This window comes from Mus caroli, chromosome 19 (genome assembly GCF_900094665.2).
Source record: "Mus caroli chromosome 19, CAROLI_EIJ_v1.1, whole genome shotgun sequence".
In the NCBI taxonomy this organism is placed as follows: domain Eukaryota; kingdom Metazoa; phylum Chordata; class Mammalia; order Rodentia; family Muridae; genus Mus; species Mus caroli.
In genome coordinates, this window is record NC_034588.1 from 22634035 (window position 1) to 22657921 (window position 23887).

General features: G+C 46.7%; 1 protein-coding gene across 1 annotated transcript in view; it reads left to right on the forward strand.

The window, feature by feature from the left end:
• The first annotated feature begins 911 nt into the window (after positions 1-911).
• Dmrt1 (doublesex and mab-3 related transcription factor 1) overlaps positions 912-23887 on the forward strand; it is a 100139-nt gene continuing 77163 nt past the window's right edge. Inside the window, exons 1-2 of the mRNA XM_021152024.2 lie at positions 912-1401; positions 4877-5060. Coding sequence (XP_021007683.1) covers positions 1054-1401; positions 4877-5060 — 532 coding nt within the window. The 5' untranslated portion in view covers positions 912-1053. The remainder of the gene's footprint in view (positions 1402-4876; positions 5061-23887) is intronic.

Here is a 23887-nt window from a genome sequence, read left to right on the forward strand (position 1 = left end):
CTCTCTCTCTCTGTCTCTGTCTGTCTGTCTGTCTCTCTGTCTCTCTCTGTCTCTCTCTCTGTTTTCCATTTTAAAAATCTATTTACTTATGTATTCCAAGACAGGGTCTTTATAACTCTAAACGGCCAGGAACTCATTACGTGGCGACAGACTGGCCTTGAGCTCACGGTAGATTTTCTGCTTCAGCCTTCCAGGTGCTGAGATGACAGTATGCCTGGTCACATTTAGTTTTGAAATGCCCGAGATCCACATGCCTGCAGACTCCTAAAGGAAGTTGCATCAAAGGCAAAAGCTATCTACTACAGCAAAAAGCAAAGCAGGCTAGAGCTGAACCACCTAATGTGATATTGATCTATCTGGAGCCAGGTGGTAGAAATCCTGAGAGCAAATAAACAGGGGTGTGGGAGGCAGAAAGCCCAGGCCTTCAACTTTTGGGGCGCGTGAGCCCCACGAACTGCAAAAACACAAGACTCGGCTTTTCTTGGACGTTCAGTCTGTCTCACTCTTACAAGAGGGTGGGAGTGGGGGTGGGGGTGGGGGGAAGAAATTTGCTGCCAGTCTCTGTTATCCAGTAGGCCTCCTTGGGCGTTAGGGGTGAGGGAAGGGAGCCAGTCGACCACACAGGGTGGTCTGCACCTCCTCCAAGCAACCATTAGCGCTCAGCTCAATTCCTTGGAGCTGGGCGCGCAGAGGGAGCTCCTCGTGCTGGTGCGCTGCGCGCGGCTGAGGTTTGTAGCAATTTTGCAGCTGGTGCAAGCTTGCACTCAGCAGAAGCGCAGTGGATGGAGTTGGGGGACAGTGGGCGTGGCCACGCCGCGTAGCGCCCTCTCCCGCCCACGCAATCCTCGGAAGGTTCTGAAAAGTATCCAAAAGTCCTGCGCTAGGCGCGCCAAAAGGAAAAAAAAAGAAAAAAGAAAAAAGAAAAGAGGTACAACCCCCCACCCACTCCCCGAGCTCTTCATTTGGACTACAGGTCCAGCTGCGGTGCACCCGCCTCCTGCGCGCCTTCTAGGCAGCCGGCTGGGTGGATCCCGGAGAGGGAGGCGAAGCTCCATGCCGAACGACGACACATTCGGCAAGTCCTCTACCCCGACCGAGGTTCCTCACGCTCCCGGGGCCCCGCCGCAGGGCAAAGCCGGAGGTTACAGCAAAGCTGCCGGGGCGATGGCTGGAGCAGCCGGGGGCTCGGGCGCGGGGGGCAGCGGAGGTGCCTCGGGCTCCGGGCCGTCGGGCCTGGGTTCTGGAAGCAAGAAGTCCCCGAGGCTGCCCAAATGCGCTCGCTGCAGGAACCACGGTTACGCGTCGCCGCTCAAGGGCCACAAGCGCTTCTGCATGTGGCGGGATTGCCAGTGCAAGAAGTGCAGCCTGATTGCGGAGCGACAGCGGGTGATGGCCGCGCAGGTGAGTTCGGGCTCCCCGGGGAAGCCTGCAAGATGGGGTGGGGGGTGGGGGGTGTTGCATCGACGGACGCGGGCTTGGGCGAGCCGCGGTCCAGACGCCCGGGTCGTGGTGGGGGTGGGGCGGCGATGGAGGGTTGCGGGTTCCGTCTGCTTGAATCCCGCGGATTTACGGCGGGGGGGTTGTTCCCAGCAATGATGTGGGGTTCGGGCTGCACCCGCGCACCCTCGCCATCCGTAGACGAGTGGCTCAGTATTTTAACTCCGCACGGGGTTCCCTTCATTCTGAGCTCGGCTTCCAGCTGAATTTCGGGGTTCGCCACGCACTTGGGCCCCCATAGTCTCCAAGGGCGCTCTGCGAACCGAGTCGCGAGATTCCCTGAGTCAGAAAACCCCGGGACCAGGAATGTTTGGGGGTCGGTGCGGGCGTCCCGAGATTCAAACTTTACTGGCAGGCTGGAGGGGTTTGCTCCACTGGGAGAGCTGCCATGATTTTAAACTACTTCCCTAGCTGAAAATTGAGGGGTTCGCTCCTTCGGGAAGAATCTCCATAGCCCCAAACCTCTCGTTACACAGACATTGAGTTCCGGGGATTCAGGCCCTTAGGGTCCCTGGCTTCACGGGCCAGGTTTCACCCAGGTGGCGCCGGAAAGGTGCTGCTTCTGGAAAAGACCTCGGGATGGGCGGGAGCGCAGCGTGTTCGCGCCTCTGTTGGCGCACTTTCCGGGTTCGCCCCGCGGACCAGGGCAAGCGTCTCAGCAATTTTGAAAATGTTAACATTTACAAATTTGTAGACGCGACCTAAATTATCGAAGTTCAATTATGCTTAAAATTTTTTTTTTAAATACAGGTGTAGGGAAGGTGCCAGTTTGAAGACCTGTAGATCGGTCTTTTCCTTTCTTTCTTTTTTTTTTTTCTTTTTTCTTTTTTTTTAGTAGCTTGAACAGCAGGCTAGTAATTTAGCAGCTTGACGGAAATAGTTAAACGTCGGCATCCTAAAGGATCTTTAGAAGACAATAATATGCATTCTTTCCCCCTGAATGTTGTTTCATCTTAAGGCAGGTTATTTAAAATCAAAAGATACCAAAGAAATGTTTGCTAAAGACGAAGTACTTTTGGTTAAGAACATCTTTTGAAAGTGATGTAGATGAGAAAGTTGACTAGGACTCCACAAACGCTTACATATTATACATCCCTATGGGTGGCACACTTTATAAAGTATGTCTAAAATTATATATACTTTGGTTTCACATATTGCGAAAGCTAAAGGAAGAAATAGTTCTCTTTAGTTTCTTAAAGACATTTTATCTTAATCTGTAATGAATGAGAATATGTTCCACATTATATTGAAAGCATTGCAAGATTATAAAACATAAGGATCTATAAATTATACTTATAGGTAAAAATATTAGCAACACTTAATGGTTGGATTACGTATTTAGTGTGAAGAGTACAGATGGAAAGGGTTTCCTCAAGTGAATAAAATATATATTCTAATGGGGACATTAATTTTGAATCTCCTTCATTAGGGGGCTGATTTTGAGGTTAAAAGCTGAATTAAAAACAAAAAGCAATTCAAGATTACAAATCTAGATAATAATGGGTTTTGCTCACTTGCAAATAATTGGAAATAGACATTAAAACATAAGTTGAAAATCAATGCTTTTAAAAAATCAGGTGCTACCCTCTTCCCTGTTTAAATAACCATTTCCTAACAGGAGGTTTTTGAAAAGGTGTGCATTTATGGCATGTCTAAGCTGTACATTTGGGGTATGCCAGGGCATGGAATTTGTGTCTTGATATATATACTCCAGTCCTTTGCTGTGGCATCAGTTTCTTCTGGCCAGAGCCATTGCTAGTCTATCTCCAAGCCTCTTGGTTAATGTATACAATGTAAAACCAACAAACCAAACCAAAAAAACAAACCTCAGTAAGAGTTAAACTTATTTAGTCTTAACGACTGCTTATTTAAGGTCTCACATTCAGGGTTAGAGCTTCCTTTGATTGTGAGTGAAACCTCCCGATTGATTAAACTTGGACAGTAGATTTTAACCTTTACTCTTTCCTGGCTCTGGGTCTCTGAGGTATTGGTACTTCACTTGGGAGTGTTAGATCATCAAATGGTCAGTTTCCAGAGAAAGTCTTTTGGCTTTGTTACATGTCAAAACAAAAGACTTTCTTTTCTTTAGGCCTTTTAGGGGCCTAACCTTTAACAAATGTTATTTAAAAGACAAGTTGAAGAAGGACCATGCAGAGTTTAGTAAAAGCCTGTTGGGTTGTTTCTTTCTTTCTTTTTTTTTTTTCCCTCCAGTCCTAGGTCACCTTCCTGTCTGAACCACTCACACTCCAGGGATGTGAGCACCAGGTCCCTTCTCTACTAGAGCCATCCTGCCCTGGGAAACGACTCTTGAGGGGTTCCTCAGCGGTCCCTCATGGGTTGTCCTTCCAGATTGCTCTGACCTCCCCCTGGCATTTGCAAACCCTGCTCATCCCATGCTTACAGCTCTGCGAGAAACTTGCTTGTCACTGCTTGTAGGATGCATAGATTTTTAATGATGTTTTTCTTTTTCCAGGTAGGGTCTTGACACATAGCACAGGTTTGGCTTGAATTCTCAATTCTGAACCTTCCGGATGCTGGGATTCTTGACATACTTTTTACCTCTGTTTTAAAGATATTTTGATTGCATTTTCTTCTGTAGGGATCTAGCACATTTTGTGTTGATGTTGCTTGTTTACTTGGCTCCTTTTTCTCCTAAACAGGGAGGAACTTGGGTCTAACCTGATGTTAATGTTGGTCTTCCCAGTATAGTGGCTTTTTTTTTTTTTTTTAAACCTGTGTGTTGAATGAAGGAGTGAATGGCCTCAAGACCTTTCTGACCTACCAGAAGTCTTGGTTTTGAGTTTACTCCACAGTTTTTCCAGGGTGGCATATTATAGTTACCTAATGTCTTACCGTTTCTATTACTGTGACACAACACCACAAACCAAAAAAGCAACTTGGGGAGGGAGGAAAGGGCTTCTTTGGCTTACATTTCCACATCACTGGCCATTGTTGCAGTAAGCCAGGACTCAAGCAGGCCAGGAACCTGGAAACTGGAGCGGATGCAGAGGCCATGAAGGAGTACTGCTTAGTGGATTGCTCCCCATGGCTTGCTCAGCAAGCTTTTAAAAAATACAGAACCCAGGACCACCTGCCCAGGGATAACACCACTCCCTATGGCCTGGGCCCTCCCACATCAGTCACTAATTAAGAAAGTGTTCTATAGGCTTACCTGTAGTCTGATCATACCAAGGCCATTTTCTCAAGTGGGGCTTCCTCCTATCCAGTGACTTCAGCTTGTGTCAGGTTGATGTAAAACTAGCCAGCGCCTCCATGGAGCCGGGTGAATGGACAAGGCAGAGATGAGAAGCGGTAGTTTTGCAGGACTCTGCAGGTGAGCGTGCTCTGCTGGAGTGTGACTTGCTGTCTGTGCTTCCAGGTGGCCCTGAGAAGACAGCAGGCCCAGGAAGAAGAACTGGGTATCAGCCACCCGATTCCGCTGCCCAGTGCAGCCGAGCTCCTGGTCAAAAGAGAGAATAATGCCAGCAACCCGTGCCTGATGGCCGAGAGCAGCAGCTCTGCCCAGCCCCCACCGGCCAGCACCCCAACCCCCTCTGCCTCAGGTAACCAAGGGGTGTGGGCTCCCATGGGACTCAGCCAAGGAAAGAAAGAGGGTGGTAGGCATGTGAACAGCCTCAGGATCTCCCACAACCCCAGCTCCACGTGAATTTATCAGGAGTTTCCTGAAGGGTTCTGCTTCTGCTGTTTGGCCTTTGGCTGCTTCCCAAGATGCTCAGGCCTTCCAAAAGCAGAGCATAAGCAGCTTGGATTTCCTGTTGGTCGGTGTGAAGGATAGGGATCACAGATGACCTGGGAGATGGAAGATTGTCCATGTACCATCTCTGTCCATAATAGGGTCCCCTTGGGTGGGAGCTCAGGGTCCCTGTTTCCTGGAATTGGCTCTCTCTTCCTCTTGGAAGGACTACACTTCTTAGCAGAAAGGGTCTGAAGGGGCAAATCCTAGATTTCACATTTGAATGAGTCGGAGAAGGAATGTAGGGGGCATGTGTGCTGGGTCATTCCAGGGGCTGTATATATGCAAATTCATCTCATTCCCCCACCCCCACCCCAGGGTTGGTGTAAGGTAGGGGTAGTAATTCTTTGTAACCTGCTTGACCGCTGAAGGAGGAGCTAATTGACTGACTAGATTGGTTGAATGAGGGAAGTCTAACTCAGTCCATCCTCCTCAGAATTCAGGATCCTCAACAAAGCCCAGAGAACTGCGGTGGATGTGAGTGCTCACTGTCTGCTGTAGAAGCCTCCAGCCATTGCGGTTTAAAGCTATTCTACTGACATACAGTGAGAAACTCTGGTTTCTCCAGTGCACTAGCCATGGTTTAAGTTCTCAGTTGCCACATATGGCCCAGGACGGGTAAGAGCGCTTGCTGCTCTTCCGGAGTTCAGTTCCCAGCCAGCTCACCACTGTCTGTTACCCGGTCCAGAAGATCCAGTGCCCCTTTCTGGTGTCCACGGGCATTTGCGTGCACACGCACACAAATAGATAATAAAGAGGTTGATGGTATTGGTTTGAAATGCAGGAATATTTAAGAAACCTGCTAATATTCTTCTGAATTTAGGATTTTCTGGCAATTAAATAAGTAGTGCCCCATATCTGTGGAGCATGTTTTAAAACCCAGGTAAGTGCTTGAGGCTAAAGAACGTACTAAACACACACACACACACACACACACATACACAAATACATACACACACACTATGTTTTCCTGTATCTACATTCCTGTGACAAGATTTAGTTTGTAAATTAGTAAGATATTTAATAACAGCCAATAACTAGAGTAATTGTAACAACATAATAAAATTACTTATTTCTGCAATTTTCCATTGGCTTGACCTCAGATACCTGAAACCACAGCGAGGGAAGCTTTGGGTAGCAGAGCCACTGTGCATACCGAGAGCCACAGCAGAAACCCAGTGAAACTCCATAAAAGCCAGCCTTGCACTGTGTACCACCTTAACCAAGCTTTCAGGCATTGCTGTTCGCTGAGCTTAACCAGTGAGGATAGCATGACTCATCCCCTATGGCTGAGTCCGTCCATTGCTGTGCAACCTTAGACAAGCTTTTCAAGCTCGCTGGGCTTCTTGTTTCTACATCTTAAGGAGAGGGTTCCTGGGGTGGGGGGGAGGGGGGCAAGGGGGCGGGGCGAGTGTCTTCCTATGAGTCCTGGCTGTTGGATGGAATAAGGTAAGCATGTCTCAAAGAAGCAGGTACATGTGTCTACATTTCTGTCACTGTAGTTAACAAAGAAAAAGGTGCCCTTGCTCCCAGTGCATGGTGATGCATGCGACTACATCCCAGTGAATGAAGGAATGGTAGCTCAGCGATGCCTCTGTCCCCTGAGGTACTGGGGCTGCAGTTTAGACTGTGTTCTGACTGGGGGTGTGAGGTGAGGCTTGGCTTCTATTTACACTGCATATCGGTAGCCTTGCAAAAGACAGCGCCTGGCATCTGATTTCTTTAGGAAGAGTATTGTTTCCCACCAGTCTTGGCACCAATATAAAGAAAAAAAGGAGGCACACACCAGAACAGCACTCTGTTTTCTTTGGATTTGATGCTCACAGTATGTCCTTAAACTTGACTCTTCATAGGAACAGAGAAGTTCTGGCGGTGTGTTCAGGTGGTGGTGGGGTTTCAGGATTCCTGCTTTGCCTCCGAGGCTGACAAACCTTCGGGTCCTGGTGGCATTTTGAAGCAGCAAGCAAGGGGAAGGAGAAGATTTGGGTTTAGACATGTGAAGTCATTCACTGGGGACCATGTGGGCCAGACCTGCCCTGGAGGCTCTCTCTGCCTGCTTGAGGAGGACAAGCTGCCCTCCAGTCAGCCCAGTCAGGAGCTTCAGTGGCCTCCTTCACAGAACTGACTTTGGGACATCTGCATTGCGATTGATGACTTCTGGACCAAGTCAGGATATGAGCATCCCATCAGGGCAATGGAGCAGGGAATAGAGTAAAATACTGAATCTAGGAGAGAGAGGGGGAAGGGGAGAGCGGGAGGGGGGGAGGGAGGAGAACAAAGAGTCTTGAGGCTTTTAGGCAGCAAATGGAAGCCAACCTCTTAAGCAGCCAGAAACTAACAAATCGGTAGCTTACGTTGCAGAGACTTTCCTTGAAATATTGTTGAACTCAGGTAGGCAGATGGCAGATACTGGTCTGGTGAGATGATGGAATTAAGTGGCTTGCCTGTAAGCCCAATGACCTGAGTCCTAGAACCCATGGTTAAAGACAGAATTGACTCCTCAGTGTTGTCTCCGACCCTCACATGTGAGTAGAAAAAGTTTTAAAGGCTAACTATCTAGGGAAGAGTACCAAACATCCAGAGCGCTAGGGAGGTGGCACAGTGGATAAAGTGCTCGCTGGGTAAGCAGGACCTGAGCTGACATCCCCAGCACCCATGGATAAACCCTGTGTGGTAGTGTGTGTTTGCAACCCAGGGGTGGCAGGCAAGGGTCCTTGGGCTCCCTGGTCAGTCATCCTAGCTAAAACAGCAAATTCCAAGTTCAACAAGCCCCTCTCTCAAAAACCTGGGGAGGTAGAGAGATAGCTCAGTGGCGAGGGAGTGCTTGCTGCTCCTTCAAGAGATTAGGGTTCTGTTTCCAACAGCCATGTGGTGGCTGATAACCCTCTGGAACTACAGCTCTAGGAGATCTGATACCCGCTTCTGACCTCTGCAGGTACCAGGGGCACACATTACATACCTCCCAGCAAAACACCCAGACATGTAAAACACATGGTACACACACATACAGGCAAAACCAGTTGTAGATGTAAAAGGAATCTTAAGAAAATAAAATGTCAAGAGACAGCAAGAGATGCCTGATAGCCTCTGGCTCAGGCTCTCTCTCTTGCACACACACACACACTCTCTCTCTCTCTCTCTCTCTCTCTCTGCTGCCTGATAGCCTCTGGCTCAGGCTCTCTCTCTCTTGCACACACACACACATACACTCTCTCTCTCTCTCACACACACACACACACTCTCTCTCTCTCTCTCTCTCTCTCTCTCACACACACACACACACACTCAGGCTCTCTCTCTCTTGCACACACACACATACTCTCTCTCTCTCTCTCTTACACACACACACACACACACACACACACACTCTGAAAAATAGACTTCAGTGAAAGATCCTGATTCCTTAAGTCATTCCAGTAAAACTTGCTGCACATTAAAGCTTCTGGCCCTTTTGTACGTGAGTATAATGCTTACGTACAGCCTCCTCACTTAACATAGCTTGGAATTCTTAAAAGACTTACTTTGGTTTTAATTCTGTGTACATGGAGGAGGGGGACAGGGTATGTGCATATGGGTGCAGATATCTGTGGAGGCCGAAGGCATCAGGTCTTCCTGGAGGTGGAGTCACCGGCAGTCATGAGCTGCCTGATGTGGGTCTTGAACACTGGTCCTATGCAAGAGCAATGTGTGCTCTTAATCACTGAGCTGTCTCTCCAGTTCAGGTTGGAAGTCTTAACGGCCTAGTGTTTCATTATACAGATGTGGGAGGGCAGAGCTGGAAGTGACTTAGTAAGCATGGTAGGCATGGTCCTAGCATAGTTACCTCCCCCGCCCCCCAGTAGCCCCCTCCTTACCAACCTGGCTCCCCAGGGGCCTGGATCTAAACTTCTGCTGTCTCAGTGTTTGCAAGGCCTCTCTCACTTGGTAAAATTAAGTGGATTTTTTTTTTTTTGTCCTTGAATCACAGTTATCTCCCTTTGGCTCCTTAAAATGCCAAATGAGAGTGAGAGAGAGTGTGTTGGAGAATTATTGTGGAGACCATTAGCTAGGTTTTAAGGACACTTCAAAGGAAATTGGTTTACCAGGCTAAGCTTCTCCCGAGGCCTCTGAGCAGGACATAACACAGAGGGCACTCTCTGTGGTCCTCAGTCAAGGACTGGCGGAGGCTAACCACAGGTTGGATGAGGGGAAGCTCTGGAAATGCCTGTAAGACCCTTGTTACTTTGGGTGTGGATTTGTGTGAAACTAGCCTTTTGAGTAATGTCCTACGCATTGTTGGTCCTTAGGCCTGCAGGGTCAGATGTCAGCAGGTACGACACTGACCAGCAAATAACTCCTTCCCAGTTCTTTTGGGGCCACCTAGGGAGAGGACATTTCCTTGGCTTTAAAGGACAGTGACTTAAAAGAGCAATGCCAGCATGGTTTCTTTCCTTGTGATCTCATCTTTTGAGTTTTACCTTAAGTTGATTTTTTTGTCCTGAAAGTTTTGAGCCAGCATTTCTCTTTTTCCTTCATCCTCTCTCCTTGGAATATCATTTTCCCCAGGACACCCCCCTGAGTCCCGTGCAGCGCTTCTCCGGGTCCCTGGATACCGTTTTTCCCTCACCATTCCCAGAGCAGCTCCTGTCCTCTCCTTTACTGTGCAGCTGTCAGATGAAGGGCTGCATTGTGGAGCCCCGGCGGGTTCTGCATGCATGGCCTTTGTACGGACCTGAATGTTATCTCCTGGGCGCTCCCTTCTGGGGCATCCTGGACTTCCATGCACACACATACCCACCCTCCCCCAGATCAAGCTCTGCCCTGCTGTCTGCTTCTCTTCTCTGGCAACTCCTGCTTGTGTGGAGCCCAGTGGCTCGAGTTCACTCCCCTCAACCAGTTGGGTCACCTGGGTCTGTGCATGACTGTAGCAGGGCCCTTCTCTTCAGCAGCTGGCATGGAGAGCACCCAGCAGACCTGGGCTGTCAGTAGCTTGGGTATGGAGTGAGCTGCACACATTCCTCTCTCCCCCCCCTCCGTACCCCCCACAGAGAAGGATGATGATTTTATTTTTGGTTTTTGAGACAGGGTTTCTCTGTGTAGCCTTGGCTGTCCTGGAAGTCACCCTGTAGACTATAGGCTGGCTTTGAACTCAAGAGATTCACATGCATCTGTCTCCTAGGAGAGCTGGGGTTAGAGGTGTGTGCTGCCACCACCCCGCAAGTGCTGATGATTTAGCAAGCAAAGACAAAGGGTTAGTTCTCCCCTCTCCCCTCTCCTCCCCTCCCCTTCCCCCTGTCCTCCCCTCTCCCCTCCTCTCTTCCCTCTCCTCCCCTCCCCTCTTCCCTCTCCCCCTCTCCCCTCCCCTCTCCCCTCCTCTTCTCTCCTTTCCTCTCTCCTCTCCCCTGTCCCTTCTCCCCTCCTCTCCCCTGTCCCATCTCCCTGCTTGTGGACGTTGTACATCGTGGTGCGCACTAGGCTCCGCACCACGATGTACAACGTCCACAAGCAGCCCTCTCCCCTGCCCCCCTCTTCCCTCTCCCCCTCTTCTCTTCCTCCCAAATCCCTTCCACCCTCTACATCTGGTTATTATATTGTTTCTGCTTGTGGACGTTGTACATCGTGGTGCGCACTAGGCTCCGCACCACGATGTACAACGTCCACAAGCAGGCCCCTCTTCCCTCTCCCCTCTCCCTTCTCCCCTCTCCCTTCTCCTCTCCTCCCCTCTTCCCTCTCCCTTCTCTCCTCTCCCCTCTCCTCCCCTCTCCCCTCTCCCTTCTCCCCTCTCCCTTCTCCTCTCCTCCCCTCTTCCCTCTCCCTTCTCTCCTCTCCCCTCTCCTCCCCTCTCCCCTCTCAGAAAAGTAAGACTTTTTCTGAAATTTTAGGTTTGCCCAAGATAAAAGAGGGTAGTGTGGAGATTGTCATGTAGCCTCTGGCCCTTCGCAGGTTTAGGCTTCCCCATTATAACTAAAATCCCCTGTCAAAGTAGTGGGCCTGTTGAACCTGTATCGTGACATCCCCATCACCCAAGAGCCACCATACATGCCACTCACGGTCCCAAACATTCTGTGGATTTCAACAGATGTGTATCCACCATGACATGATTATCCGTTTACAGAATGTATTTTCACTATTCTGAACCTTCTCTCTGGGGTTAGAAAAACTGAAAATAGCATTCTAGTTGGTTTTTGTGTTGATACGTTTCTCAGTATTTTCATTTTAAACTTAAGGTTTTCAGTTTTGCCAAGCTAAGAATTGAACCTGGGGCTTCACACACATCAGGCACATTAGGCGAATTCTCTTCACTCATCTGTGCTGCCAGACCCAACTGTTTTTTGTTTGTTTGTTTGTTTTTGTTTTTTTGTTTTTTGAGACAGGGTTTCTCTGTGTAGCCCTGGCTGTCCTGGAACTCACTCTGTAGACCAGGCTAGCCTCGAACTCAGAAATCCGCCTGCCTCTGCCTCCCGAGTGCTGGGATTAAAGGCACGCCACCACACCCAGCTTCCCAACTGTTTTTTGTTTGTTTGTTTGTTTGTTTGTTTGGTTTTGTTTTTCTGACTTTGTTGCCTGCTATTGAATCCCCTTTCCCTACCTGGACTGCCTGGTTGGGCCTCAGTGGGCGAGGATGTGCTTAGTCCTGCTAGGACAGATGTTGCAGGGTGGGGTGGTACCCAAGGGATGGGGAGGAGAGTGGCAGGAGGTAACCAGGGAAGGGAGGTTATAAGGGTGGTCTGGGCGGAGAGAATGGAGCTGTGATGGGGGTGTAAAGTGAATAAAAAATTTATTGAAAAAACGAAACAAAACAACCTCCCCCCCAAACAAAAGCACTTTAGTTTTTATCTACAGTTTTTCAACTTTGCAAGGAAGGAAGCATTTTGTTGAGAAGGCTGTAAGAGCAACTTAAGCAAACTGGATAGAGTGCTTATCTTTAAAGGTTGGGCTGTTTTCTGTAAGGCCTGCATTGTATGATTTAGGACCACTCTCAGTTGAACAGGGAGGCAGAAATGATGTTAAGTAATTCAAAGCCTTCAGATAAAAACATCCTCACATTTTACTTTCAGAGTGAGAGAGATTTCCAAACAACAAAACAACTTAAATGGGAGCTGTTAACAGGTGTGGGGCTGAAAGCAAACACTAGAGGGTAGTGGAGGGCTCACTGGCAGGTTGCTGTAAACAAGTCTCTGCCCTTTTGTTCAGGGGTTGTTGTCTGCTTAGGTGGCAGATCTGACAACTGTATTGTCCTAAGGAAATTCTCTGTGTCATATTTTAGCATATAGAGAGGGTAGCCTATCGGTCAGCCTTTGCCTAGAAAGGATGTTTAAAGTCATGAAAAATGTAAACACAGAATCTAAGGTCACAAGTAAGTTGATAACAGTATGGAAAGAACACAAGGATTTTAACTAGCTTACAGCTGTCTGTGATGCAAAGCCTAGGGGCGAGGACAGTGTCTGTTCTTTTTATCCTTCTGTGCACAGTCCAGTATCAGGCTCTTATGGGCGATAGTCGGTAACCCTTTTCAGAATGGATCAGTAAGTGGTGGGGAAGTTGTGTTTTAAAACGCCATGATCGAGCATGAACTCACCCACAGACATCAGGATAATATAGCTGATTTTCAGTGTGTGCTGCTTATAGAATTAAAAAAAAAAAACTTAAATGGTTGAAAATTTAATCTTGGGTGGGTGAGAGAGTTTAGAACCTGCCCCTGGCCGTGGGGTTACAGGCCACGTACAGTGCCACGTTCAGCTTCTCTATGAGTTGCTGGGGTGTGAGCTCAGACGCTTATATTTCCACAACGACACTTTACCAATTTCTAGTCTCATTTCTGTAACAGCAATAAATTCCCCTGACAGAAAGTAACTTACGGGAGAAAGGGCTTATTTTAGTTCGGAATTGCAGGTCATAGCCCATCCGTGCTGAGAAGTCACAGCCGCAGCGCTTGAGACAGATGGCTGTGTCAGAGCCATAGCCAAGGATAGAGAGAAGAAATGCACGCCTGCTTGTTTGCTTGCACTCACTTTAATTTCTCTGCTCCTTCTCTCACTTCTCCACTTCTCCACAGTCCAGACTCAGTTACACAGTTCTACACAGGCTACCCTAGGGAAGGGTGTTGCCCACACTGGACTGAGTCTTCCCACATGACTTACAGAAGACACCCTCCCCACCAAACAGTACAACTGGCCAACTCTTGTAGTCAATCCCTCCTTGAAACTCTCTTCACGGGGGACGATAGGTTTTGTCAAGTTAAAGTAACTATCACCTCAACCGAGCTATCTTTCCAGCTCCTCAGATTCATTTCTTAAAAGATTGAGGAAAAAGGTCTATGTGTCATCATTCACTGGTTTAAAGCATAAAATTTCATATTTCTAGTAATTTAGCAGGGTGGTGAAATAATCAAACTCTCTAATTAGTGGTTACTCCTTATCTGTCTCATCGATTTCCTACCCCACTTCCTGGGTCTCCATGGATTTATTTTTGTCTTCACAGGTTGGTTTATTTGGGGACATTGTATATATTGTCATGAAGTATAACGTGTATCTTTTGTGTTCGTTTTTTTTCCACTCATGTTTGTTTGATATTTGCAAGGCATATCTATGTTGTAGCATGGATTTATTCTTTGTTTTTGTTTGTGATTTTTGTTTTTTTGAGACAGGGTTTCTCTGGATAGCCCTGGCTGTCCTGGAACTCACTCTGTAGACCAGGTTGGCCTCAAACTCAGAATCCACCTGCCTCTGCCTCCCAAGTGCTTGGGATTAAAGCGTGGGCCACCACCGCCCAGCCTTGGATTTATTCTTGTTTCTTTAATTACTGTTTAATTTCACGTTGTGTGGGTATTTATCACATTTTGTTTTGCTGTGTCTTTGTTGGTTGACATTTGGACTGCTTACATGTTTTAGCCCTTAGGAGCAGCGCTGCTTTGTTTATCAAAGTGTATGAGGTTAAATGTCTGTCTCATTCTTTTGGGTGTATATTGAGTGAGTTCCTACCTCTTTATGTTAACTCCCATTTTGAGGGATTGCTAGGCTCTTCCATAGAGGTACACTACTATTAAATTCCCACCAACAGTGTTTGAAGGGTGCAGAAAATTCAGTCTTTTAAAATAGATATACTGGGTCTGGTTGAATAGACCTACCATTTTGCAGCTGGAGGTTAGAATAAGGGTCTGATTTAAGAAGATCAGGAGTTCTAGGCCAGCCTTGGAACTTAATGAGATCCTGTTTTAATGTGCTTTGGCTGTAGCTCAATGGAAGAGCATTTACCGAGCATGCACAAGGCCTTGGGTTTGATATTTTTAGTTACATGAAGTAATGAAAAGAATAATAAAACAGAAAAAAAAACCAAAGTGCTATGATGTCTTTATTGAGGCACACGTAACAGGTGTTAAAACCCACCTTGTGTCTCTTTGATGACCCGTGAGTCGGTGAGATGGACAGTCATCCTTCGCGTTCTCTTTGGAAGAGGTTAGGTCACAGGGACTAAGGATTTCTGCCTCCAGCTGGTCCAGTGTTGGAGAACTTTGATGGATGGTGATGGGAGGCTCTTGGCTCAGGTGGTGTAGTCTGCCTGTTGTGGACTATCAGAGGCTCCCCTGTCACGGCTTTCCCTCAGCTGTTCCGTGTCCTCCAGGGTCCATATAACCCTGTTATCACTGGCTGACGGCTCCTGCCTTACTGTCTCAGCTTCCTGATTCTCTTTTGGTCTTGTGAATGCCTTTTTGTTATGTTTTTATTAACTAACCTTAAAAAAACTTTCTTTTATAGCAAACTATACTGAAATGCTACTATCTATCTATCTATCTATCTATCTATCTATCTATACTATATACTATGCCACTGTAATTGCTATGTGCATGTCATGGCGTGACACATACTCTGGTATGTGTCCGAGACAACTTCCAGGGTTAGTGCTTACCTCCCATCTTTGAGGCAAAGCCTCAAGTTTGCCCCCTGTGTATGCCAGGTGAGCTGACCCTTCACGCTTCTCTGGACTCTCCTCCTGCCCTCCTCTCCTGCCCTACTGTGGAACACTGGGATTACATGTGTGGCTACCGTTGCTTTGCATGGGCACCTGAACACAAGTTTTCACACTTTAGCAACAAGGAGTTTACCCACAAGCCAGCTCCTATTCCGAGGTCAACACCATGTATCTCCAGGACCTCTGCAGTGGAAACACTGTTCTTGTTAGACAGTAGCCTTCGCTCATGAGCTGACTTTTGACTGTGGATGGCCCCTGTGCCAGCTCTGCTTTCTGTCCATGTATTAAGACACTTTTAATTCCTTCTAGTATCCATTTTTCCTCCCTCAATTTTGTCCCACTTCTCTCCCTTTCTATCTGTCTCTTTCTCTCTCTCATCTCTGTGGGTCCATTCTATTTATATTTGTCCCTATAGCAGTGACTTCAGGATCTCTCAAAGAGCAGGTTTGTGGGGTCTAGGGGAGGTGAACTAATGCTGTGATAAATGTCACACCTTGGCCAGATGACCTGGACTCTGAGCCTAGGCCTGCAGTCAGTGATGCACAATGGAATGGAGGTTCACTGTTGTGTCTGTGACCCTCCATGGTACTAGCTCCTATTTCTGGCTCTTAATTTGTTGGACATCATTCTGTGTTTTTTACAAACTGATGCAAGAGTCTTTCTGCCTCCATCTGAGGTCTCTGCTTGATTTTCACTTGACTAAAAAAAAAAAAAATAAATTCACAGAACGTTTTTGACTCCTTGGTGAAAATGCACATTAATATTGATCTCCATTGCTGGATAAATTACATTTCAAACCAAGTTTACTCTAGTCTCTTAACGTGTGTGGGCCAACTTCATAATTGCTAATCTGGTCTTAGTTTACAACCAGTGAACATGCTTTCCAGAACAAAATGGGTAAGTGACTTTTAAAGTAGACTGTAAATAGCTGGCTTACTGTCAAGAGAAAATATTGATTCAGTGTTATAGTTATAGCAGATTTTTTTTCTGATGTTTATTAGCAGTAAGAACTTTCTGCTCTTGCTTCATGCAGCCAGATGTCAGGTCAGGTCAGTGTGCATTAACACGTGACTTTGGGATTGATTTTTTCACTTCTTCCCTCTTCTCCTACTTTCCCTTGACTCTGAGCTCAAGGTGTTGTGTAGGAGGGTGGGGTTTCTAAAACACACAGGCTGTGCAGTAAATCAGTGGAGCCGACTGTATTCATGAAGCACCAATTTATTTGCTAAAGTGAATTCTCCCCTGCTTATTCTACTATCTGAGCAGATTTCTTCTCTTCTTTGCCTTCTTCCCGTTTCTCCATTTGATCTATTTAATGACTGTTCCTTGGGCAGGCCACGTTCTTAGCATGAAACACGTGTCTCTCATTGATGTTATTTTTTCCAGGGGTGGGGACATTTGATAAACAGGTACATAACGAAGATATTTCCATTCAAATGGTGTTAAGAGGGTATAGGTGTGTGGGATGGATGGATGGTTTCCTGGATGTTCCAGATAATGTGGTCCAGGCAAGAGAGCCTCTCAGAGAAAAATAGGTTAGACCCAGAGCTAGTCCTCAGCTCTAATGAGCTGTTCCAGTAGCTACTGTCTGTAGTAGCATGAACGGGGTGATATTAGTGGGCCTGCATTATTCTGGGCTGTGGAGGCCACCGAAGGAGTTGGGGTTTTATTAGACTGCCGTGGAAAGTCACCAGGGTGTTGAAGCAGCAAGTGTGTGGCCCGATTTTACTTTTCGTCCTAAGATCTGTGACGCCGAATGTGGCTGATAGGAGCCAAGTGGGACCAGAGGTTCATGGGAGGTCACTGGCCATGCTCTGTGGGAGCTGCTGGGCCAGCTGGTGGCAGTATTGACAGGAAGCAGGCGTGAGACAGGAGGTCTGTTTTGGAGGTAAGGTTACCTGTCCTTTTGGTGGATGTTATAGGTGGCACTCTCTCCAGACAGGGGCTGCCACAGCAGCTCTGGATTAAGCTCTTGCTGGGGCTCTGGCAGGCTGACAGGTGAACAGTTGCACTCCAGCCTGGCCAGCACAATGAAGGGCTTTTGCCTGATCCTGGCATTGGCTGAGGCAGGAAGATCACAGACTGGAGACCAGCCTGAGTTACATAGGGAGACCTTCCCATCTGTTAACAAGGAGGAATGTTTATCCTGCAGGGGCGTGTCAGTGATGAAGAACATGTGCTGTTCCTGCAGAGAATGGGGTTCAGGTGTGCTCTCACATGCATATACCCCCCCCCATAATTAACAATCTTAAAAAAGGAAAAAGTGCACCCCCCAACCCCACCTCAATCCTGTGAATGTTATCTTGAATGCCAAGGGGGATTTGGTAGATGTCTTTAGGCAAAGAGCTTGGGGTGGAGGGGTGACGCTAGGTTTTCTGGGATCTGATTCCATGACCCCCCCTGAGAGTAGAGATGATAGGTGTGGCCTTGCAAGATAGGAGAAGCCCCACCCTCTACAAGAGAGGCAGGAGGCAACGGGTTTGGAACGTTCCTCAGCTGACTATGTTTAGGTCTCACTTGAACTTTTTTCAGTGAACCATCCAGGCCTGTCCTTTTCCCGTCCGTTTCTCATTTGAATCCTCCTCCTAACCATACTAGAGTTTCTTACTGGTTATAAAAATCGACCCCGTGTGGGTAAGAGTTGCAATATCCTCTACTACATGGTATTGTAAACCATGAAAGTGCCTTAAGACCGGCCCTGGAAAGGCTATGGAGAGTAGCGAGGAGAAGAGCCAGACAACTGAGTGTCCTGGAAGGCAAGCAAAGGAGCAGAAGATGCAGCTGCTATTATTATTATTATTTATTTATTTTAAAAGATTTATTTCTGACTTGTGTGTGTGTGTGTGTGTTTGTACATATGGGTACTGTGTGCATGCGGAGCTTGCTGAGGCCAGAAAAAGGGTGTTAAGGTTCTCCGCTATTAGAGTTACCAATGGTTGTGAACTGCCATGTGGATGCTGGGAGTCAAACCCAGTTCTCTGCCAGAACAGCCAGCGTTCTTAACCACTGAGCCATCTCTCCAGATTACCACTTTCAGGTCTCATTAGGTCGTTTTAGTCCAGCCAGTGAAAAGGGCCCAAGACAGGTTACAGCAGTGTGCTCTTTGGGGTTGGTTGGTTGGTTGGTGTTTGTTTTCCTACTTCAATGCCTAGTTCAGTTTTAACCACAGCAGACTAAAAGTTAAAGATGTCAGTCAAGGACCAAATCATTTCCCAGCCAGAACCCTAATGCTGCAGCTCTTTAATACAGTTCAATAATATGTGGTGACTCCAGCCGTACGTTATTTCATTGGTACTTCATAATCGTAATTTTGCTACTGTTATGAATTGTAATGTAGATCTCTGACGTGTGAAGTTTCAGTGCTACTGTTTGGTATGCAGTAAGTTGTGGGGCAGTCATGCCGAGGAATGAGAAGATGCGCAGCTCTTTCCTTGGAGCCTTGAGGATTGGTCATACACCCTGCCTTGGAGGCGCAAGTCACCTTAAATATATCATTGGTCGCCTTTCTTTTTCTGCGGTAATACATACACTGACAGAAGCAACTGAAGGAAGGAAGGCCTTGTTTTGGCTCACAGTATCAGGTTATAATCAATAAGGACAGGTAATATACAACAACAGGGGCTTCAGGCAGGCAGGCAGGCAGGCAGTCACATTGCATCCACAGTCAAGAATCAGACCCTATCAGTGCTGATTCTCATTTCTCAACTCTTTTACTATACAGTCCAGGATCCCAGGATCCCTGCATAGGGAATGGTGCAACCCACTGTGGGCATGTCTTCCCATCTCAATTACCCTAATCTGTATAATTCCTCACGGGCTTGCCCAGAGGCAGCCCATCTCCCGGGAGAGTCTAGAGCTTTTAGTTGATTAACCTTTGTATTCACAAGCACTTTAAATCTCCCCTAGAGGCTCGCAATGACTATGTCAATGCTGTGTAAATAGTTGTAATAATGGCCTAGGGTGGAGTTTGGATGCTTGCCTATCATTTACAAGTCCCGGGTTCAATTCCAAGTACTGTAAGAAAGAGTTATTCTTCAATGTTGCTTAGGGGACAATGACAAGAGAATGAATGGCCCTGTACACGTGAAGTCCAGAGGCAACCACATAACAAGTGAGAGAGACCGGAAGCAAGTAACTGGGTGTAGGAGAGATCTGATAATGTGATGAAGCCTAGGACATTAATGACTTCATGTGGACTCAGCATAATTCACGCATGACATTTTGGAAATTTGGGCAGTTTTCAAAATAACCCACTTCAGTCGAAGTTGATTGGTTCCTCAGTAGCAGATCTCAAGAAAGGGGGCGGGGACTTGCTGCCTAGCCAGATATTAATAGAGAATAACTGGATAATATAGACACCTTATGCAATCACTCACTCAGCTACTTGAATGTCATTGTGCTGTTTTGTGTTAATGTGAAAGTCTTGCCGTGATTAGCATTGCAGTCCAAGGCCAGGTTCCCCTCTGAGAACAGCATGTGGTAGTGAATGCTTGATTAGAGGCCTTGACGATGGAATATACTTAGGAGAAGAATTTTGCTGTTATTTTGCTGATTTTTCTTTTTTCTTTTTTTTTTTTTAAAGATTTATTTATTTATTATAAGTAAGTACACTGCAGCTGTCTTCAGACACTCCAGAAAAGGGCGCCAGATCTCGTTACGGATGGTTGTGAGCCACCATGTGGTTGCTGGGATTTGAACTCTGGACCTTTGGAAGAGCAGTTGGGTGCTCTTATCCACTGAGCCATCTCACCAGCCCTTTGCTGATTTTTCTATCTGGAGTGGAGGTTCTCTCATTGAAGACTCTTCCCATAGGATTCTGAAGGCCGCCTCGCCCCTGTGGTTGGGAAAGGCTACATCCTTGGTTTGTGTTCTCATTTCTTCACTTGCAAAGTGAGAAAAATAATTGTTTCCCGGGTTGGTTAGCATGCTTGGATTTTTCACAAGATACTTAGAATGTGACATTTTCATCAAATATGATATAGCCGTGAAAAAAAAATGAGCTTGCAGACTATGATGGAGTATAGAAGCAAGACCTAGAACGTATGTTTCAGATGAGTTCTTGCTATGAGCAGCTGAATGAGCGTGAGTGAGGTCTACTGTGAAGCCATAAACTGGTTCTTATAAAAATGAGCTGCACGGGGACTGAAGAAATGGCCTAAATTAGAGGTAAGGACACTGGCTACTCTTCCATAGGACTCAGGTTCAATTCCCGGCGCCCTTATGATGACTTTCAACCATCTGTAACTCTAGTTCTAAGGTATTTTGTGCCCTCTCTGGCCTCCACAGACAGTTCATGTATGTGGTGCATAGACATACATGCAGGTAAAATGCCCATACATAGAAAATAAAAATTAATTTAAAAAATCATTAAAAAGCTGCATGAGCAATATCCACCATATTCCTAGATAAAGAGTGTAAACCCAAGCAGATTCCTCACACCCCGCTGTAAGACAGCGCCTTCCTTTTCACCGCTGTGACTTTTCTCTTTTTGTTAACTCCACTGATACTGTGTTATGGTGTTAGCCATCTTTTATCCTTTCTAAAGGTCTCAAGGAGTGTGGTACAACCACACAGCTCAGGATTCTGAGGTTTAGAGGTTAGCTTCAGCATACCTTCACGGGGAGCACACACACACACACACACACACACACACACACGAAAGTAAGACGCAGGGTCCTCTAAACAGGTGTGCTGTGGGCATGGGGCAGAGTCACTGTCAAGCAGAAATGTGGAGGAACTGAGCGGGGCATGTCCCTGGGAAAGGGGCCATTTTTTTTTTGGCAGCCTGGCTGGGAGCTATTTTTGTCCAGTTTTAGGAGTTTTCTTTTTACCACTTCCAAACCTTGGATTTAATAGGCACTGAACAGTGTTAATTTTTCCTTTCCATTAGGGCCAGACAAAGCAAAAGAGGGTCTCCTGGATGCTGTTCAGGGAATGTAGTGGCACTGAATGCTGGAGGTGGCCTGGAGGTAACAAGCAGAAGTAGTGGATAGCACACGTAATGAATGCCTCACTAGCAGGAGCTGACCTTTGCCCAGCATCCTACCCCAGATCCTTCTAGTGTGTAGCGCTCTGGCATCCATGCTCCCTTATCATTTTCGCCTGTGTTATCTTGGAGATGGAATTAGGAATTATTGGAGAAAAGGAGTAAGAGGCACATCATAGAAGAGTAAGTGAGTGTGTGTGTGTGTGTGTGTGTGTGTGTTGGTTGGGGCTGTTGCCTTTGGGTGTGCCATCTTCATCATCATGAAGCACCTGGGTTTGTTTTTCTCTAAAAGATGTAGATAAACTAGGGCGAATCCAGGAGAAGGGCAACAAAAATGATGTATGACTCGGAGGGATGGAGAATAACAGTCTATAAATATTTGAAAGGTAATATAAAAGAGGGAGAGAGATTATTTACGGCAGTGGAAGGGATTTTGACAGGGAACAAAAGCTTGGATCCAGGAGCAGGGGGAAATTGAATAGAGCTGGGGCAAAAAAGCAAAAACAACAACAACAACAATAACACAAAACCTCAAAGCTTAAGAAGTGCAATTAAACACAGAAATGTCATTCTTGTGCTAGTTTCTGTCACCAGGAAGAAGACGTGCTGTGGAACCGAGGACCCTTGTGGTGTGAATCACATTTCCCTAATTCCGTGTACTTCACTCTTGTCTCCTTCAGTGTGTACTTTGTTTAATTTCCAGCTCCGGTGTTTGTTAGATTTCTGGAGGTGTTTGTTAGCAGTAATTCTGATGCGACCCGCTTTCCTCCCCACCCCCCCCAGCGTCTGCCCCGTGGCAGAGACTGTCTTTGCTGCTCTTTGTTATTTATTATTTTCATTTAACCTTTACAATAACTCTGTAAGCTGGGAACTGTTTTTTCCACTTACGAGAAAATTGGGATTTGGTCATTTTGCTGGAGATCACATGTGCATTGAGTGGCAGGGTTCAGGGTGGGGGTGTGTGGCGTCACAGCACAGTGTGGAACTCACACATGCTTGGCTCCATCACCCTGGTTACACTGTGTCTGAAAAGGTGGCTGGAATCCACTAGGTAGCCAGGTAACTGTTTATATCCAGGTACAGGGGCAAGTAAAAAAAATCGGTGTTGAGAGATGTCTTCACTGTGCTTTTCTAGTCTCTTTTAAAATATTTGTTACTATTTGTTATTTTTATGACTCATTTTTTTTATAATACAGTTTGGTTCTCTGTTTCTTTATTTTATTTATTTTTATTTATTTATTACTTGTATGAGTACACTGTAGCTGCCTTCAGACACACCAGAAGAGGGCACTGGATCCCATTACAGATGGTTGTGAGCCACCATGTGGTTGCTGGGAATTGAACTCAGGACCTCTGGAAGAACAGTCAGTGCTCTTACCTGCTGAGCCATCTCTCCAGCCTTATGACTCATTTTATTACTATTTTATTTTATGTGTATGGGTATTTGTCTGTACGTATGTCTGGGCACCACATATGTGCCTGATGCCTACAGAGGCCTGAAGAAGAGGACATTGATCCCCTAGAACTGGAGCTACAGCAGTTGTAAGTAGCCGTGTGGGTGCTAGGAATCGAACCTGGGTAGTCAGGAAGAGAAGCCACTGCTCTTTTTGTTTGTTTGTTTTTTTCGAGACAGGGTTTCTCTGTGTAGCTCTGGCTGTCCTGGAACTCATTTTGTAGACCAGGCTGGCCTCGAACTCAGAAATCCGCCTGCCTCTGCTTCCCGAATGCTGGGATTAAAGCCACCACACCCGGCTGAAGCCACTGCTCTTAACCACTGGGTCATTTCTCCAGCTCTTCTCATTCTTCAGAGGTATTTTCTCTTTAAGTGGTGTGTTAGGAATATCCTAGTCTTCTTGTCTTGTAAACTCAGGAATCCCATAGGCATTTAGCCGCCCTTGCATAGCGTTCTATACAATCTTATTAAGGAAAAGAACGTTTTCCATATCAGGCCTTATCCTAGACCTCCCATGCCGCTGCATTGGGTACCTTTGGTGGTATTTTGCCAATTTGGTCCTGCTTCTTTCAGTTAGGGTATCCCCACACCAAAACAGAAAAGGCAGAATAATCCACTCAGTCAGAACGGAACCTGGAAGGTTGAGAATACCGTTCTATAGCAGGATGCGTACTAAACATGAGTTCAGTCTCCAGCTATGAAGAAAGGAAAGGGCTGGGTATCAGGGCTCTTCATCATCATGGGTAGAACTTAGAAAGCTGGAATCCAAAGGCCAGGGCAGTAACCCCCGTTACTGAGACACCTCTCGTGTGCCAGGCGCCTTTCTGGGTTCCAGCTGGCTCCTCATGCTCTCTGATTCCAGGGGTTTTGTGCATGGCCATGGAGAGAACGCTTGGAACCTATGTTTTTAAATTTTAGAGAGTGTGATAAGGGAGAAGTTCAAAGCTAGCCCCGCCTTTGTTGGTGGCTTAAGGTGTAGCTCTCCTTGGTAAGCATTGCGGGTCCTTATGGTTGGCCCTCGGAAGGCCGTTGTTGATATACAAAGGGCTCTTCCCCAATGAAACTCACTGGCTCCTCTAAAGCAAGAAAAGTGTTCCAATGCAGCAGGGCTATATGGGAAGGAAGAATGGACCGTCAGGAGGGTGGGGAGACAAAGGACAGTCATGAGGGGCAACTTTGACTGAAATACATTATGTACATGTATGAAAAATAGAGGGCAGTGTCTGATTTTTTTTTTTTTTTTTTTTTG